This window comes from Trypanosoma equiperdum (assembly GCF_001457755.1).
Source record: "Trypanosoma equiperdum strain OVI genome assembly, contig: ctg_125, whole genome shotgun sequence".
NCBI lineage: Eukaryota > Euglenozoa > Kinetoplastea > Trypanosomatida > Trypanosomatidae > Trypanosoma > Trypanosoma equiperdum.
In genome coordinates, this window is record NW_027123238.1 from 898 (window position 1) to 25866 (window position 24969).

The window sequence follows — 24969 nt, forward strand, 5'->3', positions numbered from 1 at the left end:
AAAAAACTAACGAACTCACAACTCGAGCCTTAGCTTGTTCTGATAACCGAAGGTCTGAGACCTGAATCTTGTGATGCGTCCCCCAGTTATTTCGCTCATGCTTGCTAGGTACGGCTGCAAAATCTCCAGGTTCCGCCTGAGCTCCCCTTCACGAACGCCACGCCTATCCAAACCTTCTATAAAAGTACCCAGGCAGGTTAGTGGCACAGTTCCCCAAACCTTCTGAGGTATCTGATCATTGGCACTGCCCTGGGCACTAGCGCTTTCGGTGCTCCCCACCTGCACGCCTGTTTCACAATCATCGTCATCAAGCAAGTTTCCAGCGAAACTGTGGGAGGTGCGCTCCGCCAAATACGTAACACCACGCAGAGCTGGGAAATCCAAGTTTGTGGCCTGTGTACTTTGAACCGTAATGTGGCGATCAAATGGCAAACGCCAGTACACTCTCTTGTAGCGGTCCATGCCTATGGGACGGATTATAGTACCAACATCCTTACCGTCTTGTACCCCTATTTGTTCCTCGACAGTACTTTTGAGGCGGTTACTGCACTCCTGCAGAATTTCTTTCCGTTTCTCTTCGACAGACTGCTCCTCGTCTTCAGATTTCGACACCGCTAGTTTCCTGGCAAGGCCCTTGAACTCTTTACATGCCTCCTCACAAACTTCCTTGATGCACTTTCCGACGAGCAACTGTTGCTCCTCGTACCTTTTCCGCATCTTTTCGGCTTCGCCCTGCACCACGGGAGTATGCAGCGCTTCTAACACCAAGTAATACAGGAGGTTGAGACGATCAGGTAAGTTTATGTTAAACCACGTCGCCATGTTGCGGAGCTCAGCCACGTTTTCCATGGTCCCCCTGATCATGTTGGCGAGATTTTCGCCTTCATTCTCTTCCTTACTTTTTTCCTCTTCCACATCTTGCTTCAAGTCCTCAGAGTTCTGGGGTTCTCGGTCGTTACCGGTTTTTTCTGTGTCAGTACTGCCCTCTATTTTTTCCTGCGCCTCTTCTTCATCCTCCTCCTGTTCCTCAACTGTCTCATCCTCCGTTTCTTCCCCTTCCTCTTCTTCCTCCTCCTCCTCTTCTTCTTCCTCCTTGATGTCCTTTTTCTGCTTGTTATCCCGCTTCCTCCGGTTTCCACTTGTCACTGCAACGAACTCCACCATGGCGTCAAACCAATACTTTCCCTTGATGTTGATTCGTGAGCCGTTGCCCGCACGGAGGTTTTCCACTAGCACCTCTAACAAAGACTTCACAATTTCCTCAATCAGTGTATCAGTTCCACCAACTCCCGTGGTAACAGATTTCAGAAATATATTGAAGGGCATCTGTGAAAGACGCAAAGCTTGAGGAACGGACACAAGCATCGTCCAAACAAAAAGTGCCCGCTCATACAATTCCACATCTTGCAACGGGAGATCGCTGTAGTACACAGGAGCAGACACAGCAGGATTATCTATAGAAGTGTCTTCTACAAGGCTCGCCTTGTCTATATCACCAAACCGCGCTCGCAGCCAACGTCGTTCTTCGTTGTATTTAACCTGTGCCTCCTCCTTCTCCCTCGCACGTTCCCGCTCTTTCTCCCACTTTTCCTCCAGTTTGATGCGTGCAGCCTTCCGAGTGGCGATTTTTGCAGCTAGTGCTTCAGCAGTAATTCCTACAAAAGGCTCGGTTGCGAAACCCTCAATGCGGTTTACCTCTGTCATGCACGCATGAGCTACGGGGTGAAGCAGGTCCTCATCGAATTCTTGCCGACACCATTCCTCCGTTGAGTAAGTGTGAAGAGAAGATCGGATTGCAGCTATGATGGACTGCACTGAAACCCCAATGAAAGGCTCTGGGGATCTCGTTGCGATATCTTTCTTTGCAAAGGCAGCACGCTCCACATCAATGGTTTCTTGCAGTTGTTTCACCCGTGCCTCAAGAAATCCAAACACTGGCAACAAATCGTTGTATTGGTGAGCATATAAATGTCCCAGAAGCTGGACTATCTGGTTGAGACTGGTGGTGACTCTCTTTTCCGCGGTTGTCAGCGCACGTAGGCGACAATAACTTATTTTTCTTGGACCGCTCGGTGTTCCTTCGTTACTTTTCGGTTTCCGAGAAGAAGTCTCCTCAGATTTTTTCCTCTTATCCTTTGCCGCCGCGCCACCCTCCCCCGTGAAAGTCCCGTGTTCAGGAGAACCTTCAGCTCCAGGCTCCGCTGGTGTATCCGAAGACTTATTCCGCGAAGGTCGGCCTCGTTTCCGGCCAGCCGTTGGTGCGGGAGGAACAGTCCCTTCATCAGCTACGGCTGATTCACTTTCCTTCATCGGTGAAGGCTGTAAGCTTGTTGTTGATTTGGTGAAAACACCGCACTGCTCTCCACTCTCTTTCATAGACTGCTTGAACAGCCGAGCGACCTCACTAATGTTGTATACTACAGTTGTTACGTCACGAGGAGATAATTCAGCTACTCTCGGCTGCGATGTTGAAAGGTGCGCGACAAACTTAACGACATCATCGGACGCCCCATACAACGCAATGAGCCGCTGAATCGCGGAACTGTTGATAGAAAGGTGGGGTGCGTCAGTCGAGCGACTGCAGTGTGGAATGATGGAAATAATTTCCGAGAGGTAGTTCTCTGCCATGGTAAGTGTGGCATGGCCAAATATTTTCTTATCTTCAGGACTTCGTTCAGCAACATCAAGTGCTGCGAGAAGGGTCATTTCTGCTGCCTGTACCTTGAATAACAGCTGTTCAACCTGCGGCAATGAGTTAAACGACGCCATGGTGCCTACGCTCCCCCCTTCTTTGTAGAGCTGAGACGCTGTACGCGTCTTTAACACCGCACGCGGCAGGGTTGTATTGGTCTCATCGCCGTTGACGCTATTCTCCTCTTTCTGTGACATATAATACCAAAATTTAAGAAACGTATATTTATCCGCCTGGTACTTCCCTTTGGACGATCAAAGTTGTACCACGGATTCAGCACTCGCTAAATGACAAAAATAAATCTCTCGCGCAGCCCTAATTAATCTATCAAACGTTTCCTTACCTTCCTTTCCCTGTAATGCACCTTCTCTCACTTTGGTGTATAAAGCTGTTGCTACTGTTACCGTTGTCTTGAAATCGTCGCGTGCAAATGGATGCACACCCGGTGGCACATGAACATAAAGAAGAAAGGGGGGACATCAAGGGGGCTTTGGGCGTAGGTGGTGTTTAGACAGTTGATAAACGCCTTGCATGACTCCAATCACATAGGGAAACGAGTGCAAACGGTAGCAACGATAAACACGAGGCGTCGTGATCTCCCGCACCACGGTATAAAGTTTGCTCAAACAAACAACATCTTATCTTCACCACACACATACGCAGACTTTGCCAGCCGGAAAGTAGGGAATGTAATCACTAAACTAATTCGGCCACTAGTAGTGCGTCCTTCAATTCAGGAATACCCAGGCGTGAAGTTGACCGTCCAGCCTCCTCTGCAGAACAACGGGAACGGGGCTGTAGCGTGACGGCCTGCCATGGTAAAAAGTTGGGGGCTCCGGGCTTCTTCGTGGCGTTGCCAGTGCAATCGTCAAAAAGTTTACGTGTCCAGTCCACAGGCACTCGGCGTGTCATCGCACTGTCTTCCTGCAAATGAGGAAGAAAAGACGTTGTGGACGTCAACTCACGGGGTGAAAATGGTCGGGGCAGGAGACCCCCAAGAGTGCACACACGTTTGAAACCATCATAGTTCGACGCTTCGTGGTAAAACGAGGCACCACCGTCCCTGAAACGGGCACCAGGAGACACTTTTGTCGACGTGAGTTTGCTTGGCCCAGACGCAGCTTTTTTAGCGTAAACCGTGTTTGCCAACTCACTCTGCAGGTCCGCATGACCGCGCAGTGCAGGATCTGCACGGATAAATTGCAGTTGATTTTCCCTTACAACACGCTGAATAGCCGCAAGCGCGTGTTCCACGTGATACATAAACATTACATGTGCCAACTCCTCCATCACGTGCCACACGAGAGCACGAAGGGAAAACATCTCGCCAGTAAATGGAAGTGGGTAACAGGTAGTGCCGGCGTCCGTCTCTGAAGACCAAATATAAAGCTGAAGTTCACCAAACAATGTCTCCACCACATCGCTCTTGAATTTGCTCACAACCCGGTCACTTAGAGTCAGCTTCTGAAGCTCCAAGTAGTCATAGGCGCGTGCCAAGCCATCATTGCCATCTATCATAAATTGCGCGTACCCCAATCGGCCCCGAATACCGCCCTCACGCACAGGAAATATGACATTAAACCGATCGTTAAACACATACTTCACAACATTATCCCCAATCCATTCGAGACGTTCGAATTCCCACGAACGACCAGCAGTTCCAGAGCTGTTGTGAACGTTGAATGTGTCGCGGATCACGTCCCTATCTTTCAGAAATTTCAGAAGGTACTGTAACCTGCGCTTTCTGGTGTGACTATTGTCATGACTCAGTTTCGGGATGCGATTGAACGCGGGCGACGTATTGAGTCGATGCCACCACATTTTTGCAATATCCTCCGGTAGGCCGCAGTATGCACGGACCATCTCAAGCATAAGTGCCTCCCTCCCTGAGTGGGGAATAACACTGCTATGACTATGCCACTGCATGTAGCTTTCGTTGCAGAGCTTACAACGTTTTCCATCGAAATCACTGAAGAGGTCCACAAATTTTTTCAACGGAACATCAACACTTAGTTGAAACGCTCGACCACCGGCGTCCGCTACCATGTCCTTTCTGTATATTTGGATGTGGGAATATGGATCATCGGGATCACATGTATGACTTCTGGGATCCACACCGACAGAAAATAGCTCCGAAGAATTGTTCCCATGAGGTGCAGACGGCACCAGACGCACGCGACGAGGTTCAGCGATTGCATCATTTCCCTCCCCACCTGAGTTAGAAATTGTTCCACGACATCGTAGTGTGTGAGACACGGAGGGCAATGCGCGGGTACTCCACCTCCTGAAGAGGCAGCGCCCTCCGCGCTCCATGGTAATGCCTTACTTCAAATTGCCAGCAGTACCTCATGATATTTGAATAGTTAAGAGAAAAAACACATGAAAATTAAGGTTAATAACAATGGGGAAGAGAGGAGAGGAGGGGAGTAAAACATAATATGTGGTGGGAGGTAAGTGAACACTGAAGTTTGTGGTTCCTTGCGCAGTGTACACTGTACCTTGGCTTTACCAGCACCCGGGGCCAACGTTGAATCCAACGATTGTCCATCCGAGCAAAACAGATGAAATAAACAACCAAAAAAACCTTCTACTTTATACATAGCACCACCACACACCAACAACCATCCCTTTGTGGTCCGAATACTTTGATATGAACCACATGCACTTTGGGTTATCCATGCTGTGCGTACAAGTGAGTAAGAGAAGAAGAGGAAGAGAAAACCAGGTGCCGGCACCCCTATTTTTTTCGCTTACCACCCTTCCCATCCTGTCGCTGCTGCACTATCTCCACCTTCTTCTCTATTTCCACCAGACGCGCCTCAATCAAATCCAGTTGGTTGAGTGCTTTATCAGAAACATCCCTCTTTATACTCTGCAGCTGTTCCCTCAACCCCTCGCTGTAGTGCGTGCCGTTAAGGTAGCGGTGTTTCAACCATTCTTCCTCGTATTCAGCAGACCGCACATCCTCCACTTCCATCTGCCGTTCCTCCATCTGTCGGTGTGTGTCTTCCACTTTCGCTATCCATTCTGCCCGTGGCGTCGCTGTCGTAAGGGCGGGGAGTCCTAAAGGAGGTACACAGTGGTTGTGCCCGACGGAAACGCTGTGAATATTCGCTAAACGCTGAGGCACGAAAGCGTACACATACATTTTGTAATGGCGGAAATAAGACAATAAGAGATATTCGTCTATATGCTGTACATCCGCCACACTAAAGATGCCACATGAGAACGGTGGGCGGGGAACACTGTGGAGTAGCATCAGCTCACGCAGTCGGTGATACGATTGGGATCGTGTATACTGATTCGACATGCTCTCTCGGTGCAACTCCAGCATAATACCCACAATTGTACTAACCTTCTCTAGCGACATGGAACATGTTTTAGTGAACACAATTAGATGCGCAAGCATGTCTAGCACAATCATCAGCTGCCCCTTATTGTAGTTGCGACAGTTGATAAGCTTTCCATCCATTCCGTCGTCAATTTCAACCAACAGGTTCCGAACAGAAGGCACATCAGGCGCATCGAGACACCGATGCGTGTCCTCCGGTCCCAAGTACCGCCACACCAAAGACTGTGCCATGTAATACGTCTAATGAAATATTTCCCGTCCTGCCTTTTATTAATTGATAATCCACTCTTAAATCTACGGTAAATCGATGCAATGGTGGGAGAAACTGTGAAGGGTCGGTGAACTTGTGCTGGCCCTGCCCGTTCTCCCTCTTATGCTCACAACAGTTGCCTTTCCCAACTTTCCCTCCTTAGTTGCCCCGTGTGCTTTACCTTGCTGCAGCACAAAAATAAAAAAGTGGTTGAAGAGGATATGAAACGCGCGCTCAGCATGTAACACGCACATCCACGTACGTGGGAGGCGAAGAGGAAAAAAAAAAGAAACCAGAATATGTACGCAAATATACCAACAAAGAGTAGAAAACAATGTGAGTATCTCAAACCGAGGGTTGTGGTGCCACGTACGCGCACAAACACACAGCGCGCACCCAAAACATAGATGAAGAGGCAAGTGAGGACGTAAAGATTTACATCATGGTAAAATAATTGTTGCCAAACGACTGCTGGCAAATTTACCATCTCACAACCGCCCCAAGCCCCTCCTCTTTTTTTGTTTTTTCTCACGTACCGGTGTATTTATCACAAAGAGGGACAATAGTCCTAGTTTGAACAGTTGCAACGGCAGACGTACGCAAGCGCTTTAGTCCGTCAACACGCTGTCACGAAAAAAATAATTAAGAACGATAAACAAGACAATAACCACCTAAAAGCTAGGTTACGGAATATTTATCCGGATTATGCATGTATGAAAAAAATAAAAGGGAGCAGATGTCGATACGATTCATTTCATATTTATACAAAAGTCGATATTACCGTTATCGCCTGTTGCAACGCAGAGTTTTCTTAGTCATCGCTCGGAGAAAGTAAACACGCGCTTGTCCAACTAGCATGCGCATTCGCTCATCTTCGTCACATGCCAGTGTATCTTGTGGTTGATCAGTTTGGTTGCACATGAAAAACAACATGTCTTCCGGCCGCTTTAGAGCATAGGTTACACTACTCTCAACGTTTATGTCCGCAGCACGAACCACCGCTTCCAAGCCAGCCAATTGTTTAACAAGGTCATACAACGTCGCTGCCTCCTCCGCACGACCTCCATTTGCGCACGCCCGCAACCCATGAACTAGGAATAAAGCCTGCTCTGTCTTGCCATCACCCTCCAAGCACATATCGAAGACGCTATTCCCACCCACCACATCAGACTTTTGGCGGCCGTTCTGCACAACTGGAAGCATTTCAGCAACGTGTTGCAATGCAAGCTGCCAACGCCTCTGCCTTACCAACAATAGAAGCAGACTGTTGGCGCTACGTAAATCCCAGCAGCTTCCCTGAATCTCTCGGAGACGGCGAGCCGTATTGCACAAGTTCGTGGGTGCCTTGCAAAGTATACGAAGCACCGCAGTTGCCGCTCGCGGCGGGAGTGGTGTCGTGATGAAGTCACCTCCACGCTGTGGTGTCCAAAACACCGTCTCCAGTGCGTGGAGAGCAGCACACCAATCAGCATGATTGACTGCAACGTCGCACAGAATATTTTCCAGCGGTGGTATCATCGGTAGGTTTTTTTGCCTCATGTGTTGATATTGATATTTTTCCATCAGCCGTTGACACCTCTTGAGTGCCGAGCGGTCCTCAAGCACCGATCGTGCCCACACGCTCAGTGCTTCATACTCCACATCACGTTCATCTGATTTGTGCATCAAGTCCCAACGCCTCATCCACGACCATCCCATTTCCTTTTGCCTTGTCGACACGCTAAAGCGCAGTAATGGCAGTAGCAGTTGTGTTAGAACATTCCTCTCGTGTAAGCGGAGTTGGCTCTTACTATCCACAACATGACTTGTATTGGCGGATACGTGTGGGCGAGGGACGTGCTCCACGGCGTCCCAGTACACCCCAATTGCTTGAAACCAGAGCGACTTCGTTCTGTGGGGTGCTTTACACAAACGAGCCAACACACCCGCAAAGAAGGGGAGACCAAATGTACCATGCGGAAGGCGTAAGTGGTGAAGAGAAACGTGCAGCATCGTAAGAGCACCGTCCCAACTTGCCCTACTGAGATAAGTTATTAAGTCACGCTCGAGCGCCGCACCGTTGTTTACGTGCTGAAGAGACAATGCATAAACAACTCTGTGCGTTTTCGCGACCGCCTTGATTCGCGCAACATCCTCGGGTGAATGCACACGCGCCTCCGATTTTGATTTTGTCGCGATCGCTGCACCCGCCCTACGCTCTCCGTACTTCCGTAGTCGCCCATAAGCAAGCATCGAGTCTAGTTCCTGCTGTTGATGCCGGGGTATATGCCCACGTACGTGCTTACCCAACTCACTAGTTGGTCGGAACACAGCACGCAACGCCGACCCTGCGGCAAGCTGAAGATGCCTACGGAGTGAACTAACGCGCCGCCACAGTAGCACGTGAATACGGAGCATCAAAGCAACAGTTTCAGAAGTTTCCTCGCTGAATGAGCCGAAAATAACTTTCTCATTGCAGGGATAAACACCGATTTGTCGAAAAACATGTTTAGTTAGCTTGGCCGATGTGGCTACCAGTGATAACATGATCCGTCGATCTTTGATCTCCACAGCGTTTCGCGCCGGAATGGCGCCAAGACTCTCCTCAAGCAATCCCAATATAAGCGTCAAATGTTTTTCCCTCAAATGAGGATTTCCTTGAACGCCTTGCCTCTCGTGCCCAACCACCCGGCAAAGCGCAACACCAATTTTTAGTAGACACAGTGACATGTACAAAGAAATTCGCACGACTTCTGAAGTCCGGTGACTTGTTAACTGCTTGCTTTCTCCCACAAGGCATACATCAGAAAAAAACTTCCACAAACCATTGGGACCGTACAGCACGTCAGCCAGAAGGGTGGCCAGCTGCACTTCATCCTCCTGCGAAGCAGCGGCGACCGATACAAGTTCTACAACGCGTGGAAGGGCTATGGACACTAAGACAAAGGAATCCTGCAGTTGAACAGTAAGAAGAGCGCCGCTCCCGGCGCTCGCCATATCCCTAGTCACCAACTGTATGGGAGGGGAATGCCGCTGCGATAGATCGGCCGCGGGATGAAACACACCTAAGCGAATTGAAGCCGCTTCAAACTGTTGGAGCGCAGCAGCGGCAAAAAACCTGTCAGCATCAACGCGAAGTAATGACGCAGCGAGCTTGATGTACACTATACTTTGTTTTACGCACGCAGGGAGATTTCCGGAGGTAGATTCCATCAATTCCAAACATTCTTCCACCCTATTATCCCTTTGGGAACAAACATGTGCCAACCACATGGCGCGGGACGCGTAACCACATACGGTTTCTTCTGGCAAGAGAGGAATCATATTACGAGCAACAAAACGTTCCGCAGCACGAGATGTTTCCCAAGGCTCTGACTCAGCAAGACAAAGGAAAATCCTCGCGTACTCACTATGCGTGAAACCCACTCTGTACTGCTCAGCAACTTTGAGCCATCGGAGTGCCACCTTCCAACTGCCAGCGGCAACTAACGCACGACACAACTCACTGCGGAACTCAGGCGGTACGCTGCAACCCACTTCATATTGTCCCTCTTCCGCTTTTCTCTCCCGTCCCCTTGAGCTGCGCGCACTGAGGAATGCACCTGCAATCTGGAGGGCCTCTGCCCAATAGTGTCGCTGCATTTCTCCTCTTAGAGTTATGCCAGATCTTCCCTTACCATTCACTCGACGTTTTCTAGTTTCTCTGTGGATTAAATGATTTCCATCATGCAGAAGCATCAAATGATTAAGAAGGGTAACCACATCGATACACCCTTCGGCCCATTTCACCTCAGATGGTGTGCATTCATCACCACAATCTAATCCCACGGAAGATGAATCAACATATTTGTCGGCGCGCAGGGTGGTGGCGTTCTCCTCATCGTAGAGATCAATATTACCCATGGATGCCTCATAAAGAACCCAGCGCTTAACCCATTCTGGTTGGTCTCGCAAGTATCGGCTACCCGCTGGTGTCAACTCAAAATCAACCGACTCCACCCCGCATGTGTCTCCTGCCGGGCACACTCTAGCACTAGTATCGCAAGAAGTGTCCGCTCCGGTGGACGTTATCGTTGAAGCGAACAGAAGACGCTCCTCCTCACCAACAGTTCCTCCATCACCGCTAAAAACAACAGTACCTCCCTTATCACCATTTGTAGCACTCTTTTTGTCTACATGAGTGGTATCAGCCTGTCGCATCGTACGAAAACGGCTACATTTCTTCTTGCTTTCACCTTTAAAGTCCACATTCACTACGTAATGCTCATAGGGTAAACTGCTAAGCAACAACGACACATCCTTCTTTTGAAGATGTACGCCCAACAACAGTAAACGATGATAAAATCGGACCGCGGCTGCTGTTGCACGCATATGAATGAGATGATGCAGAAACCACCGCACACGAAATGCAAGAAACTCGGACAACTCGGATGCGTGAACGCAGCACCGATAAAGGGAAGTCCACATGGCTAGCAGAAGGGCACTGTGTTCATCATCATGCCTTAAAAACTCGAACAAGGGGTCATCGCTCGAACTTGTACCTGCATCATGTTGTGGATTGAAGTAAGCGTTATTTTCGTCCAAAACTGAAGTTGGTTGTGAATCTTTTACTCTAGGGTTTCCGTTTTGTACGAGGCCCCTTGACACCACGGTAGTGCGCGGTGCACTAGCGCATCCCACGTGATCTAATTCACGCGTTTGCACCACGTTTGGTGGAAAAACCGGAACTTCCAATGCGTCAAACATACCCACTGGCGACAGTTGCGATGTCCACCCTGCAGTGTAGCGCCACGCGGGACCATATTGCCGCTCCAACTGACGTATTCGCCGCCGCTTCAGGTCGGAACTACTAGAGCGTAAGCCGCAAGCAACTACACATGTCACACGCATAAAGTCGCACCAAACTACAGGTAACCTATCCTTCGGCCAAACGAGGGGACAAAACAAGTCGGTTAGCCTCACGCCAGCGAAAACGAAGAAGTATTCTCCTCCGCCCTCTCCCTATTTCTCCAAATAAGCAGGGAGAGTGACGCCTTTAGTGTCGGTAAAACGAAACAAAGAAAGAAAAGAAAAGGAAAAACAGTAAGATAGAACAACAAAAAAAAATTGAGAGACACGGGGACATCCAAGCCAAATTATCACCAAATGAAACCCTTTCCTGAAGAGGTTGCTTAGGTTCTCTACCGCAAAGCTATTTGATAGTGCAAAACATTCTGCTTGTGCACCCCGAAGGGGCCCGTTGTGGGGAGCACATTCGCAATAACTTACATTTGGCAATCTCATGCGTGAGGAAATTTTTACAATTCTTGCGGGAAACGAGAAAAAGAAAGGAAGGGGGACGTGAAAATAGCAATGGTAAGTTGTCGAATGTAAACCGTCGCACCATAAGAATCCCAAGCCACGTACAAAGAGAACGTGATAAACAACTCCATTATACCTCCCCAAGGAGAGGGTTAACCCCCCCTTTCCCCACTCTGCTTATTGGATGTCTCTCCCCTAGCACACATAGATCCATTAAACAAAAAAAAAGTAAAGCGATATTAGGGGAACCCTCCGCTTCCGACCCGCGTTTCACACGCCCTTTGGGGAAATGTCAATTGGACGGAGACGACAGGGGCGGCAGTGCAAACGCCAATAGATCAAAAAGAAAAATTAATACTTAATGAATACAGTGACAGGAATTCAAGTCGCTTCTCAGTCACGCAAAGTACACATCACAAGTAAATCCCCCTTTAAATCACCCCGTGTAAATCTACTGCACTTTTCTCTTATTGGCATTGTGTCGGTTCAAGGACCACCTGTCTACGGCCGTGAGCACACGTGACACGATTACACTCGCCACAAGAACACTTATCACCACGAAACCCAAAACTAGCCTCTGGGCCGGCTTCACAGTGATTACAATCGGATACAACAAATCTTTAGTTAACGTTCTGTTGATGATATAGAAGGTAACTAGTGGTACAAACAGAGGGGACAGTGCCTCCAACAGCAGATTCGCTCGCAGTGCAAACATCGTTATACCTGAAACTTTACCGGGTCTACCTCCACTGGTTGAAGTTTGTTGTAGCAGACGCCCGGCTTGCCGTTTGAGTTTCTTCGTTATCAGCTGACGTGTTGACAACAAGCACCACGTTGTAGCCGCTGATACGGCAACGCCCACTCCTAGTGGATAAAAGAGAAAAGAATACAGCTCGGCCCTCATCGACCCAGTAAAATCAGCAAAAGCGTCTATGCCCGGAAGCATATCGACAGCATCGACGTACGTGTTTCTTGAAAGACGTAACCGGCAAATTAGAGCCAGGGAAATTAGAAAGGAACTCTTCGACAGCATCGGCGTGGTAGAGAAGTAGGCGTTTCGCAACTCACCGTCAGCGGCGTGAATGCGGTCCTTGGTGGCCTTCACCACCTTCTTCAGTTTCGCTAAGTCCTTCAGCTCCCGGCGCTTAGCGACTGTAGACTCATCGTTTGCCCTTATTTGCTTCTCAACTTCACGGAGTTGGTCGGAGACACTGCTCTTCGCATGCCCCATGATAGGCAGAGCAAGCTGCGCCACGACGCGGTGAGCGCTTTTGCTTGCGGATATAGTGGTGGAAGCAATTCGGAGGTTGTCTTCAACCAACTGCGTTGTGGCTTCCACATCTGTGCTGCTTGGCACCTTCTTTTCACTGCCATTGGATGACGGCTGAGGAACCGGTGTCGCTTTCATTACTTGCAAGTCCGTCATTAGGGCCCGCACCTCCTGCTCCGCAGACACCAATGCCCCGTTGTCCAGAAGTACTGGAAACGGCAAAGCGTATATCAGCGGAGAAATCCAATCACTGCGCGACTCGGTCGTTAAGTTTCTCACCGTGTGGCTGAATGCCGTAGAGAGGAGTTGGACATACTGCGATTCAGGGTTGTTCCCCTCCCCTTCCCGAGAGCGCATAATAGAATCCGCGGAGAGCAACTTTCGTAAATTGTCTGAATCCTCGAGAACAGCGCTCCATGCAGCATCAAATAATAAAGAGTTAGGTTTCCTCAGTGCTCTCAGTCGACTGCGACGCTCGGTTGTCCGGGCTCGCACAGCAGCTTGAGTGAGTTGAGAGGTGGAAGCTCCTTTTGGTGGCTTTCGGGGCTTATCCTTCGACTTGTTCATTGCCTTCTGCTTTTCCTCTCGTTTCTCCTTTTCCTGCTTCCGTTTCTTTTCTCTCTCCTTAACCATCCATTTCTCATACTTGGCGTCCTCTTCGTCAAAGAACATGGCATCACTTTCACGGTGTTCACCATGCGGCCACAATCCAACAAAGTCAAAAGAAGCGTCCGTGGTTGAACCACCACTTTCCACAATACGTATGGACTCGCTGGATCCTTGATCTAATATTACAGTCTCCCCGACCGCCGCTGCAGCGGCAGCTGATTGCCGTGCCCCTGTTGCCAACAGCACTATGCAGAGAGTTAGCGTTACGGACGATAAGTACATTGCTCCGGGTGTCATCCTCCTATGTTTCTTACAAACATTAATCAAGCGAGGGTTAAAAGGAAAGGAGAGGGGGGAGATACGAGAAGGACGGTAAGTAAGAAGGACGAAAATACTGAACGATACTTTCCCACACATCGGCGGTAGTGAAAAAAAAACAAATAAAACATAAAATAGTTTGTAGGCAACCACCTTTGAATGTGCGTGGAAACCCTACCAAGGGTGTACGAGTCCACTAAGACATCGATTTGAGTTAACCTTTAGAAACCCCCTAAACCTTCGAGGGGTAGGCCTTCACCTCCAATCGAGCAGTCAAAAGGGGGTTTTGTTGTAAATAATATTGAAGTATTAGGAGAATAATACTGGTAGCTTAAACTAATATATCCAAATGAAAAAATAGGCAGAACAAGAGACGGAGGGTAGGGTAAAAAAGAGGGAGACAAGAGCTGCTGCAGAGCACCATGCTCTCACCCCCTGAGACATCACGTGAAATAACACACGGCACATCCCCAGGCCCAGCATCTTTAATAAAGCAAGTTTGGAAAAAAGAAATGTTAGAAACTTACCAAAACCAGCGAAGCAAGTGGCTTCCATAGAAAATAACATTCTTGAAGAACCACTTCACACGGGCGCCAAGGTACGTCCCGGAAATGTCGTGCAACCGTCTGTTGTACACCGCCCCTTCGCCAACGTCGGGAACCCACATTTCAGTCCATTCCTCGCCATTGACTCTCCGCCACGGTTCCACAAGCCGCTTGCGGAGCCGTCTCCCCTCCCATTCTTCCTTCTTTGACGAGAGACCGCGGTACCTCCCCAACAGGGAGATTGTGTAATATTTAGACTGCAGTTCAGTGAAACTAACTAGTGTATTCAACAGCCATATTTCCACCTCAGCTGCACTAATACCTTTAAAGGGTGAAACTCCAGTTATCTCGATATGTTTCAGCAGTTGGCGCAAGCAACGGGAATTCCCCACAGGAAGATGCATCCCCTCATAGGGTTTATGTGGTGGGAAAGGTCGCTGTTTCTCCAAAAAGGTGCCGATCAACACGCCACCGCACAACGCCAACTCACCGACAGACTTGTCTACTTCTTCCTGCGAGAGGGACCGATTTGCCGACGAAGATATGACATCACCATGGGAAGTGGATGCCTGTCTGCTCAATGCACGCTTTAAAGCAAGTAATGCAAACATCTCGAGACGCGACTCCGAAAGCGTGTAGTCAAAAGGGGCTTGCGTGTTAACGTCAAACAGAGCCCCATATCCTCTAGTTTTTGGTTTTTTGTCGTGCCACTGCGCGGCCTTATGTTCTTCCACCCAGACCCCGGTGATCGTACCGCGACACCAAAGATGTTCAGACAAAAAGACAGCGAAACTACTTAGATGCTGGTTCTTACGGTCCATTTCCTCGGTGAGAAGAATCGAAAACCCATCAGGTTCACCAGATAGCAATGCTGCAGAGAGTAACTGCAATGCAATCGACCCCTCCCGAACGGAATTAGATGCAGATATGGACTCGGCCAGTTTCTCGGCAATGGTAGTCAAAGCATTGCCACCCTGCTTTTCAGATATCACCTCTTCGGCGAACTGCTCCTCAAGGTATTCTTCCTTCAATTTCGTGAAGGGTGCACAAATGGTGTCCCACAAGTTGCCTAGAAAACGCTGGATACGTGTCCACCCATTTTCATACAAATAATCATGGAGGTCGCTGACAACTAGCAAAGGCAGGATGTCGTGCTCGTGAAGGCTTCGTTGTATGGCAAGGCGTGTGGCTTGGAATTCACGTAAGGTTGTGGAGTTGTCCATAAACCTTCGCCTGTTCTTGCTGTTCTCCCTTGCTATCGGTTTTAGGATATACGGGGATGTCTGTCTCGCCAGTTTTAGTATCTTCGAGACGTAGCTATCCCGTGTGTCGGCTGCGGTTGGCCGTAACACATGTGAAGTGCTGGGGGCATAGAGCGCCTTATTAAACACGCTTCCCTGTCGTATATCCTCGACAGTTATTTTCCCCTTCTGCAGCAACAAAGCCATCAACAAAAAGGGATCGGCGCGGTGAGGAGACCCGTAGCTACTGTCGAAGACGCTAGGTTCACGCTCCTCATCCTTCCACAACCTTGCGGCTTCACGCAGCAAAAAGAAACTGAGTTGTATGACGCACGATGATCGGCTAGGATGCTCGACACAGGAAGCGCTACCGTAGAAAGACTCGGCAACAACTCTCATGAGTTGTTCGCCTTCAGCGCCCAGTTGCGGAGCTGCTACCGCTAGGAGCAAAAGCGCCTCAGATGTTAAAAACCCCGACCGTGTAAAATCTTCCAGGTCATCCCGAGGTTCACCTCGCCGCATAGCGTGCATAAGCAAGGATGACGCTGGAGGTTTTCTTCCTCTCATTAAAACCTTAAGACGCTCTGAGTTGTTTCTGTACGCATAAAATTCGGCTACTACCGCCTCGGGAATGCTCCGCAACGCCGTATGAAATGCTGCCGCACCTAACTGAATAGCCTGAAAAGCATACTTTGCGGACAAGTTAAACTTCAAGCCATCCACCAAATGAATATAGCTAAGCAACAACAAAGTATCGTGAAGTAGTGGAAAACTTTCTTCCGACCATGACATCCCTCCAAATCGCAATAACGCCTCAGTTCTCGAGGCGGAAGCCGTGTTGTTCCCGGTCGTGGAAAACCTGCACCGCCCCAAAGCTGGTAACTTGTACCGCAGTACCCTCAGCTGATCCATATGCTCTTCGCAGCCACCTCCACGACCACCACCGGAGAAATAAACCTCATCTTCACTGGCAGCGTGCTCCACATCGCATGTGTACTCCAGTTTGCGTAGGATAGTGAGTAAAAGACACTCAGCGCGTTGCATGTCTCGTTGAACGCCCTTAATTCCAGCAATATACAATTTAGCAATAAAAATATCACGTTGCACACTTTGTGATGGTGCATAATATAATGCGCCCTCTCGCTCATCATCGTTCCCGCCGTCAGCTTCAACACCAACAGCGCCGACATACGACCGAGTCATGTACGGCTCGTTCACAGCACTCCAGCTGTTCTCCATACCAAAAAAACGCTCCGTCCTGAGCAGTTTTCCCATAGGAATGGAAAACGATGAGCCGCGCGGGGCCGTCAAGGTTTCAGCTGCTATGTTCCATATGGAACTTTTGTCTTGGGCGAGAGATACATGCAAGAAGATCAGTGCCATTCGACTTTGTTGCGGTGTGAGCATACCGTTCTCCCTCATCGTTGCGAGAGCTTTCAGGGCCCTCTCAGAACCGGAGCGCGCAGCTGCCCAAATGCGTAGGTAACCGCTTCGAGCTCTAAACCACCACTCACTATCAACGCGAGCTAACTTTACCTTCTGCGCAGTCTTATTCCTCATTCCACCATTATCGAGAAGAGCCAGCACCCCGGCGAAGAAGTTCATTTCCTTGCGCAAACTAGGTGATGGGCTACAGATGTCGCTGCAAGTGGAAAATACTCCGCGCTCTACATCTTCCATTACAAGCTGCCGCAGGTAACTGAGGTAATCATTTGACACGCTCATGCTTGAATTCGTCCTATTAAACAGTACGGTATGGTACAAGGCATGTAGTTGAGAGACGGAATTGGAAGAACCACTACGCTCCGACCAATTGTGCAACGCACTCACGCCGTCACAATAGGCAAGACATCGAATATCACACACATCCGCGTCGGTCAGGTTACTATCCTCCTCTTCCAGTGGCGTGACGCAAACCCTTCCTTCCTTCTTTAGCAAGTACTGCATTCGAGTTTCTGTAGTTGGAACTCCCTGACTTTTAACCGTTCGTATGGCATGCCGTATATTCTCACACCGAGTGCCGATCTGCTCTCGAACCGCTGCTCCGTCGTCACTTAAGCCGGCATTCTCCAACCCTTTATTATGATGTACGGTACCTTGTGAGTTTTGTTTATTAAACTCCCTTAGATCACGTAAGAATTCTTTTCGACGCCGCCGTTCTGTCGCCTCCTCTTTCATCTTATGTCGATCATGATCGATGGCTATCAAATGCTCACTGCGCACTCTGGCGTACTCCGCCTCCATTTGCAGCCGGTGTCTGTTTAACCTCGTTTTCTTTGCCCATCGCTCAACGCGCTGAAATACAGCAACCACATTAACATTGAGGCTCGGGGGTTGCCCGACCATATGAGATACCACCAACTCGGAGAAGTGGACCCAAATGACCGTACCCTGTCCCTGCACCATCAGACCAATAAACCCCAGGGGATCGCTAACCGTCTCCAAATCATCTTCATGGAAACGGATGACGGCTGGTTCAAGAAGTGCTTGCACCAACTCCAGCCGCTCCACGCCATACTTTTCCTCTAAAGGAGTTCCAATTCCGAACAAAACCTCTACCCTTTCCCACATATCCAAACGCGGGCACATCCCTCCTACCCTTTGAAGGAAAACGACCTCACGTGCAAGATCGGTCGTTTCCTTCACAGACGTTAGCGAAAGACGAAATGGCAACCTCAACTTGGAGAGAAGTCGTTCATTTTCACTGACGTTAAAAAATTGATGATGTGAACCGTGTTTCTGGTCATCAGAGCTTCCCTCCCATTCAACTCCCCTGCCAGGCGGCACCACTGACAATAAAAGATGGAAAAGGATTAGAACGAAACCATTTTGCATCATCTACCCTTTCCCCTCCCTTCCCTTTCCCTTATTAAAGGAAAGAAACAAAGAACTTGAAACTTCAAGTGAGAGGAAGGAAATCCTTAAAAAAAAAAGGAAAAGAAAAAAAGAGAGAGCAAGCATGAGTAATTTGTTGACCTGGGTAACGCAGTTCTCAAAGACAACAAACAGAAAACACTAGAGAAAAGCTTTGAATTGCAGCAGTTCCGGTACGCGATCCGGCAAGGTGCTTTGACTCAGTAACACATCATCACCAAAGACAGACGGCGTCAGCTTGCATATATGGGTTCTCCTGCCGCTGGTTTTCCTGGCACGAGGGAGGCAAAGAAAAAAAACGAGGCGTAAAAGATTGTGAAGGAAAAGACGGTGACCTGCCGACGGAAAGGTGTGGGACTAAAAAGAAAAAAAAAGCAAGAAAAAAAATTGCCCCACCTAAACTTCATTGTTTATTCCTCTTCATTCCAGCAATGATAGAGTGGCACACTCAACAATAAACCGAAATATTACTAGTACATTCCCATGTTGGGGTTTCCTTCTCAAAAAGATGCATATACACGTGTATATGCGTGTATGTGAGGTGCGCACAACTCCGTATCAACGGTGTGGCACACCCACTAAATGAGCAAAACTTGCGAGCATCTATGACTATTCCCCGTTTTCATTCTTTGTCTTGTGTCCTTTCCATATCCATTTTTTTTTTTTGCTCTTTTAATCTTCAAAAAAAAAATTAACAGCAGACCCCAAAATCGACATTAAGACATCCTAACTTACCCCCCACATCTTTTCTCCTCAACTCACTTATCATTCCCCACACCGCACATTGGATCCCTTGCCATTGTCATCTATCTACGCGTCTTCCGGCAATGCTATTCCACGTTAACTACTCCTTTTTCTTCTCCATCGAGGCAAGAACATCATTGAGAACTTTAGTCATTGATTTCTCCGGCTTCTTTCCCATCCTGTACTGACAAAGTGGGCAACCGTTACCCTTCATACACTCATACTCGTAATCATCATCTTTGAAAAAGTGCTGACAACCTGGACATAGAATAATTCCTACACTCCGGTTCACTAGACGATAGTACTTGTTTTGCACCGGCAGCTTTCCAAATCCGGCCTTTACAATGAACACCTCATCACGACGCATTCTGCAAAGCATATCGGCATTTACGACAAAGGGTTGATAGCCTTTGTTTGTCCGCCCTGGCCGTAAAATGTATTTTAGTTGCGCGCTGAATGGATCGGTGCCCATAGCTCCACCTCGACCCAACGCTGCCAACTGGTGATCCATCAGGGCATCAATGTTGTCTTCCTCTTCCGCGAACGTGATGACATCAGCACCTGTATCTGCCTTCCACCCATTGTACTCGCCATTGTTCCCGTCGGTTTTATTCTCTGTATTCTTTCGCCCCGCTCCCGTCAAAATTATTCGCTCTGCTTCTGTATCACTAAGTTCATTTGACAAGGTAAACTCTACCAGCGGAAGATTCACAAAAGTCACGAACGAACGAACGAAAGGATGGGCACAAGTGGGACAGCGGTCTCCAGCATTAGCAAATTGCTGAACGATCTGTTTGCAACGAAAACAAACATCGAGCAGATCTTCATTATCATTGAAACCCTTGCTGCGTAAAACAAGACTATCCACATCTATTTGCTCCATTACTTTAGTGGGCAGTACAACGTTGTGCAGCCGCTCAAAGGCCATACGCGCAGTGCGCGTCATATCTAATTGACTAGCAATATGCGCCAGCGTGTAGAGTACCTCACCTCTACCAACATTGAGAGGAACAGTGGTGTTACTGGTCATTGCAATTACGAACCTCGAAGCGTTGAACAATGTTACCTCATCGTAGGTGAAAGGCTGGGTCACGTGTAGGTAAACAAAGTGGTAAGCGTAGTAAATTTCTGCGCGGCGGACGCACTCAGCGCTACGCTTCATACGGACGGCCCACTCTGCTTCGGTAAGCTGCTGATCATCCTCTAGCACTCCGTACTCTCCTGCTAAGTGGATGAAATAAAAAGCCGCTTCTTGAAACCTCCGGCATATCACACTGTTGGCTGCAAGAGATTCCATCATGCGCACAGCTTCCCTGGGCCACTTGGCTTTACGGTATGCATCAAGTGCCGCCGTGAAATTCCCATTATCTGCCAGCCAGTTGGCCCATGGTACGTACACCTCACGAATGTATTGCGGATAAAGATCAAGGAGGGCAAAGGCCTTTCGCCACTCTTTCATTTCCATATGAAGACATATAAGTGAGCGATAGTCACCAACCTTCTCATAAGCGTACATCGCGGGCTGCATTAACTTTTGCTTCTTAAAGTAGTTCGCACACTCCGTAATGAGAGCCACCTCAGACTTGGACATCGCACGGCACATCTCCATCAACTTATCTGCGTCACCAGCATTACACAACATTGCAATAGCTCTGGATTTGTCCCCACAAGCTTGAAACAACGCCGCAGCCTCAATATAGTTCTCCGAATCCTCCGCCCACCGCGCCTGCTGCCGAATCAACTCCTTTAAATGAGATTCGTTGCTACAGACGCGCTGCGCATCAGTCCACATTTTTAAGTCACAGAACATATCAATCGCTTTATTTTCATGTCCAGCCTTTAAGAAGTGTCGTGACGCCTCCTGATACTTTCCTTGAAAAGCAAAAATATCACCCATAAGGAGTCCATCATCTTCTTCACCTTTGGAGCCCTTTAGACGCTGCTGCATCTCCAGGCGGTTAAGCAGTTCGACGAGTTTAACCTCACGGATGTTAATAAACGCCTTCCGAGCAACGTCGAGTTGCAGGTGCATCATCGCGTGCATGCCAAGCATTTTCCAATCCCCATCGGGTACGCCAAGACGGGCGATGCGGTGTGCAGATTCAAAATCCCTCTTTTCTATGTACCGATACAGAGACTGGGAATGCGGTACATCAATCTTGTCTACAATAGTACCACAAACATTGAACACACGATTGGCCTTGAATCCAATAACGTACCCCGGCAATCTCTGCTCATGTGGAGGCAGAGCCCCGGTCTTTATGTTCAATGTATTTACCGCAGTTGTGTAGCAAATCATATCGTCATACTCTGAATTCCACGCCACCGCTTGAACACCATTTGCCATGAAGAGAACCTCATTCTTGTTCCGCAAATCAAACGCTTGCAGCAACCCGTTATCATCGACGACCGCCAGTTTCGTCTTGTCGCAACTGAGATCAAGAGCCTTGACTGAATTATTTACCTTCGCCAGCGTGGTCGGGAAGGGATTATCGACAAACATACGAAGCGTCAAACCGTTCTTTAATCCAAGCAGAAGGCATTCCCTCCCTTCAACTCCCCCAATCACTTTGATGCAGCAAACAGAGCTTTCCACTGTCCACTCCTGGCGCATATTACCCTGGAAATCATACATGGTTAGGCGACGATCACAGCATATCACAAGACCATTGAAAGTAACACAAAGGTGATCACAGCTCACCCGTTTACGGATGATTGCAACGTTCTGAAATTTCATCTTCCGCTCATCGTCATAGAACAACTCGAACACTATGAATTTATCACACAGTTGTACAGCTACGCGATCCCTATAAACAGCCAGCTTGATGATGTAGCCATTGCATGGAATACGCAGTCGCTTGTCAAGCGTAAGTTGGTGAACGACGGCGTCAGACATTTTGTCGCGAAATACAAACTGATCATTGAAAATGCTGTGTACCACTGGTATATTTATATCCACCACCTTCAAAACACCGCTGTTTGTCCCGCAACACAGCTGTTGATGCTTTGGGCTGGCCTGTACGGACCATATGCAATCGTCCGCATCGGCTACTTTCACAAGCAAGTTGCCGTCCTTTGTGAAGAGGGAAACCTCGCAGTTGCTCCCCCCAACAAGCAAAAACTTGCCTCCCCCATAAAAGCTGAGCGAGCATGGTTCACAGGAAATTTCCTTCTCTTTGCTTGCCGGCTTACCGTCGCTGGTGTAAAAGGAGAGACGGCGATCACAAGACCCCACGACGAGGACGTCAGCTCCGCTTTCCGAAATAGGAGAGAATACCACCGCCCAAACGGGTGCAGTGCGCTTCACTGTAACCTTCTCACCACCCTGAGAAGGTACGAAAATGATACTGCCGTCAGAGAGACCAATAGCCAATGTTTGTCCATTGCGTGACCACGCGCAACAAAGCCCCTTTGCTGGTAATGAAGATTTCCCAACTTTCATTTGTTCAGCCGACCACGTACCGTAATCGCGACCTGCAACTGAAACAAGTCCTCCCGTTACAGGGTTGTGTGCCAGCGCCTGTACGGACTCTCGGTGCTGATACTTCAATACACCCTCTCCATCGATAGTCCACAGAATAACTGTCTTGTCAGCCCCTCCACTGGCAAAATACTTGCCATCTGAGAAACACGTCACTGTGTAGACCGCGTCTGTATGTCCCTTGAGTGAGAGTCGCACAGCGCCGGTGGTTGCATCGAACACCACCACACGAACACCGCAACCCGCCACGATCGTTTCTCCACTCGGATGATAGGAGAGGGAGTAGACGGGTGGGTTAGGCTCGTCTTCGGCACCTGAGTGCTCAGCCCATTTCACAGTGTTAAGCATAGAAAACAATATATTAAGAGGCGATCAAAACGAAGCAGCACAGAAAAGAAAATCTTACCTTCCCCTTCTACTCTTTCTCCGATTTTTTGTCCTTTGAACTTTGTTGCCACCTCACCACACCCCTTTCCCCTCAATTGTGACTTCACACCCAAATGCAAAAGTTCTATTTCTGTATTGAACTAAGCCTCACGTTATGAATTTGAGCGGATATAAGTCCACAACGATAGTATTGAAACAAGGGTAGACACGAGAAAAACAGGCAAGGAGAAGTAGCTAACTAATAATAACATTGCTTGACACTAACAAAAGTAAAGCAGAGCACACAATTTTCCTCCTTAGTATAGGATTAAAAATATAAAATGAAACATCTTCAAATTTAAGAAAACGGGTGTGAAAAATTATGAATGGAGATGGTAAACGAATAACCCAAACCGTTCCTACTCAACCGCAGCAACGGGCGCGGCATCCTCGCCTTGGGCAGCAGCACCGGCGCGGTACTGGTCGCGCTCACTATGGAAACCACGGCCACGGCCTTCACCGCGTCCACGTCCGAAGCCACGGCCCTCGCCACGGCCACGTCCGAACCCGCGCCCACGGCCACGGCCATCACCGCGCCCACGCCCGCGTCCGCCTTCGCGTTCAAAGGTCTTGTGATCCACCTTGTGAGTGTTCGGCACAGCATCTGCTCCCAGATAGAGGTATTTCCGCATGTAGTTGATGCCTTCATCATTTAGAGTCCAGTAGAAGTGGCGCCAGGCGAATTGCTCCTTAATGAGGCCACGGCTCTTCAGGGAACGCATCAGTTGCATTACCTGTAGAGTGGGAAGCTTGAACGTCTTGCCACCAAGAGTTCCCTTCCACGTGCCGAGGGGGTCCTTCTTGCAGGAAACAACGCCCTCCGTGAAGAAGAAGCGGTATACATCATCGCGCGAGCTCTTTGGGACGTATGTGGTCATGTTACTGATGCGCTGTCCGGTGGTCAGGCATAAATGAAGAAGACCAACAGGAAGGGGAAGTGAAGTCGTAACAGTAATTTGTACGAAAAAGGAACAAAGACAATAATTTTTAAAACAGCAAACCAGAAGTATTGTATACATTAACGTTGTACACCTATTCTTTGTTATAAAGTTAAGAATATATTTGCCCTCAAAGGGAAGAGGAAATATACACTATTTAAATACTCGCATACCTGCATTAGTTATACCTCTCCTTCAATCCGTGTTGATAGCTTGTACCTCCATTGTAATCGTAGCTCTATGCAACTCAACCCGGGTTCATTCAACCTCTAAAACAACTTGCGCTATTCCACAAACTACAGAGTTGTACGAATCTCTGCATATTTACATGCAGCGCGTGTTGTTGACGGGAAATGGCCGTAAGGATCGGAAACAACAGGTGGGGACACATTAATAGATTTGTCACTTGACTACATTGAGGAGTTGTGTAGGACAAGAGCATTAGAAAACGAAGAAATGAAATATTCTGTCGTAGTCTCATTTTATTCATACATCCACTCGAGCACGTTACACACCACAGCATCACATATATGATACCAATGAGAAGGTAGATCACACACAAACACACACACGGAATAATTACTTCACCAGCACACATATTGCATAACAAAAGCATATGCCCTTCACCATCACTCTGTCCGATCATGGTAACGCAAGACACGCGACTCATATGTTCACAAGAGGAAATTGCAGCGAGTCAATCCCCCCACAGAAAGTAGTAGCGAATTCCCCTCCCACACGTACAAAAAAAACAATAACCTCACCATAGGTCGCAATGAGGTAGTCGAATTGCCACCCAAATCATCGAACTGTTGCTGTTTCTGTCATTTTCCCCCCTTGCTGAATATAAGGACGCTATATGTAACGTATATTATCCGAAGGAACAAAAAGATGGAGGAAGAGAGGAAATGAAATATGGTGAACGGGGAAAATACAAGTACGAGTCTTG

At 48.4% G+C, this 24969-nt stretch overlaps 8 protein-coding genes across 8 annotated transcripts; all 8 read right to left on the reverse strand.

The window, feature by feature from the left end:
• Positions 1-15: 15 nt before the first annotated feature.
• TEOVI_000016500 (nucleoplasmin-like protein (NLP)) lies at positions 16-2889 on the reverse strand (the record flags this gene model as incomplete). Its single annotated transcript, XM_067220928.1, has 1 exon — positions 16-2889. The coding sequence occupies one exon, from the start codon at positions 2887-2889 to the stop codon at positions 16-18; it is 2874 nt and encodes a 957-aa protein (XP_067077029.1).
• A 499-nt stretch (positions 2890-3388) lies between these two features.
• On the reverse strand, positions 3389-5005 carry TEOVI_000016600 (RNA editing endoribonuclease; the record flags this gene model as incomplete). The annotated part of the gene is made up of 1 exon (XM_067220929.1): positions 3389-5005. The coding sequence occupies one exon, from the start codon at positions 5003-5005 to the stop codon at positions 3389-3391; it is 1617 nt and encodes a 538-aa protein (XP_067077030.1).
• A 424-nt stretch (positions 5006-5429) lies between these two features.
• TEOVI_000016700 (Flagellar C1a complex subunit C1a-32, putative) lies at positions 5430-6275 on the reverse strand (the record flags this gene model as incomplete). The annotated part of the gene is made up of 1 exon (XM_067220930.1): positions 5430-6275. The coding sequence occupies one exon, from the start codon at positions 6273-6275 to the stop codon at positions 5430-5432; it is 846 nt and encodes a 281-aa protein (XP_067077031.1).
• An 802-nt stretch (positions 6276-7077) lies between these two features.
• Positions 7078-11163, reverse strand: TEOVI_000016800 (uncharacterized protein; the record flags this gene model as incomplete). Its single annotated transcript, XM_067220931.1, has 1 exon — positions 7078-11163. The coding sequence occupies one exon, from the start codon at positions 11161-11163 to the stop codon at positions 7078-7080; it is 4086 nt and encodes a 1361-aa protein (XP_067077032.1).
• An 862-nt stretch (positions 11164-12025) lies between these two features.
• TEOVI_000016900 (uncharacterized protein) lies at positions 12026-13750 on the reverse strand (the record flags this gene model as incomplete). The annotated part of the gene is made up of 1 exon (XM_067220932.1): positions 12026-13750. The coding sequence occupies one exon, from the start codon at positions 13748-13750 to the stop codon at positions 12026-12028; it is 1725 nt and encodes a 574-aa protein (XP_067077033.1).
• A 544-nt stretch (positions 13751-14294) lies between these two features.
• Positions 14295-18395, reverse strand: TEOVI_000017000 (uncharacterized protein; the record flags this gene model as incomplete). The annotated part of the gene is made up of 1 exon (XM_067220933.1): positions 14295-18395. One exon carries the CDS (start codon positions 18393-18395, stop codon positions 14295-14297), a length of 4101 nt encoding a protein of 1366 aa, XP_067077034.1.
• An 880-nt stretch (positions 18396-19275) lies between these two features.
• TEOVI_000017100 (intraflagellar transport protein 122) lies at positions 19276-23004 on the reverse strand (the record flags this gene model as incomplete). The annotated part of the gene is made up of 1 exon (XM_067220934.1): positions 19276-23004. One exon carries the CDS (start codon positions 23002-23004, stop codon positions 19276-19278), a length of 3729 nt encoding a protein of 1242 aa, XP_067077035.1.
• Positions 23005-23441: 437 nt separating this feature from the next.
• On the reverse strand, positions 23442-23960 carry TEOVI_000017200 (40S ribosomal protein S10, putative; the record flags this gene model as incomplete). The annotated part of the gene is made up of 1 exon (XM_067220935.1): positions 23442-23960. One exon carries the CDS (start codon positions 23958-23960, stop codon positions 23442-23444), a length of 519 nt encoding a protein of 172 aa, XP_067077036.1.
• Positions 23961-24969: the final 1009 nt, after the last annotated feature.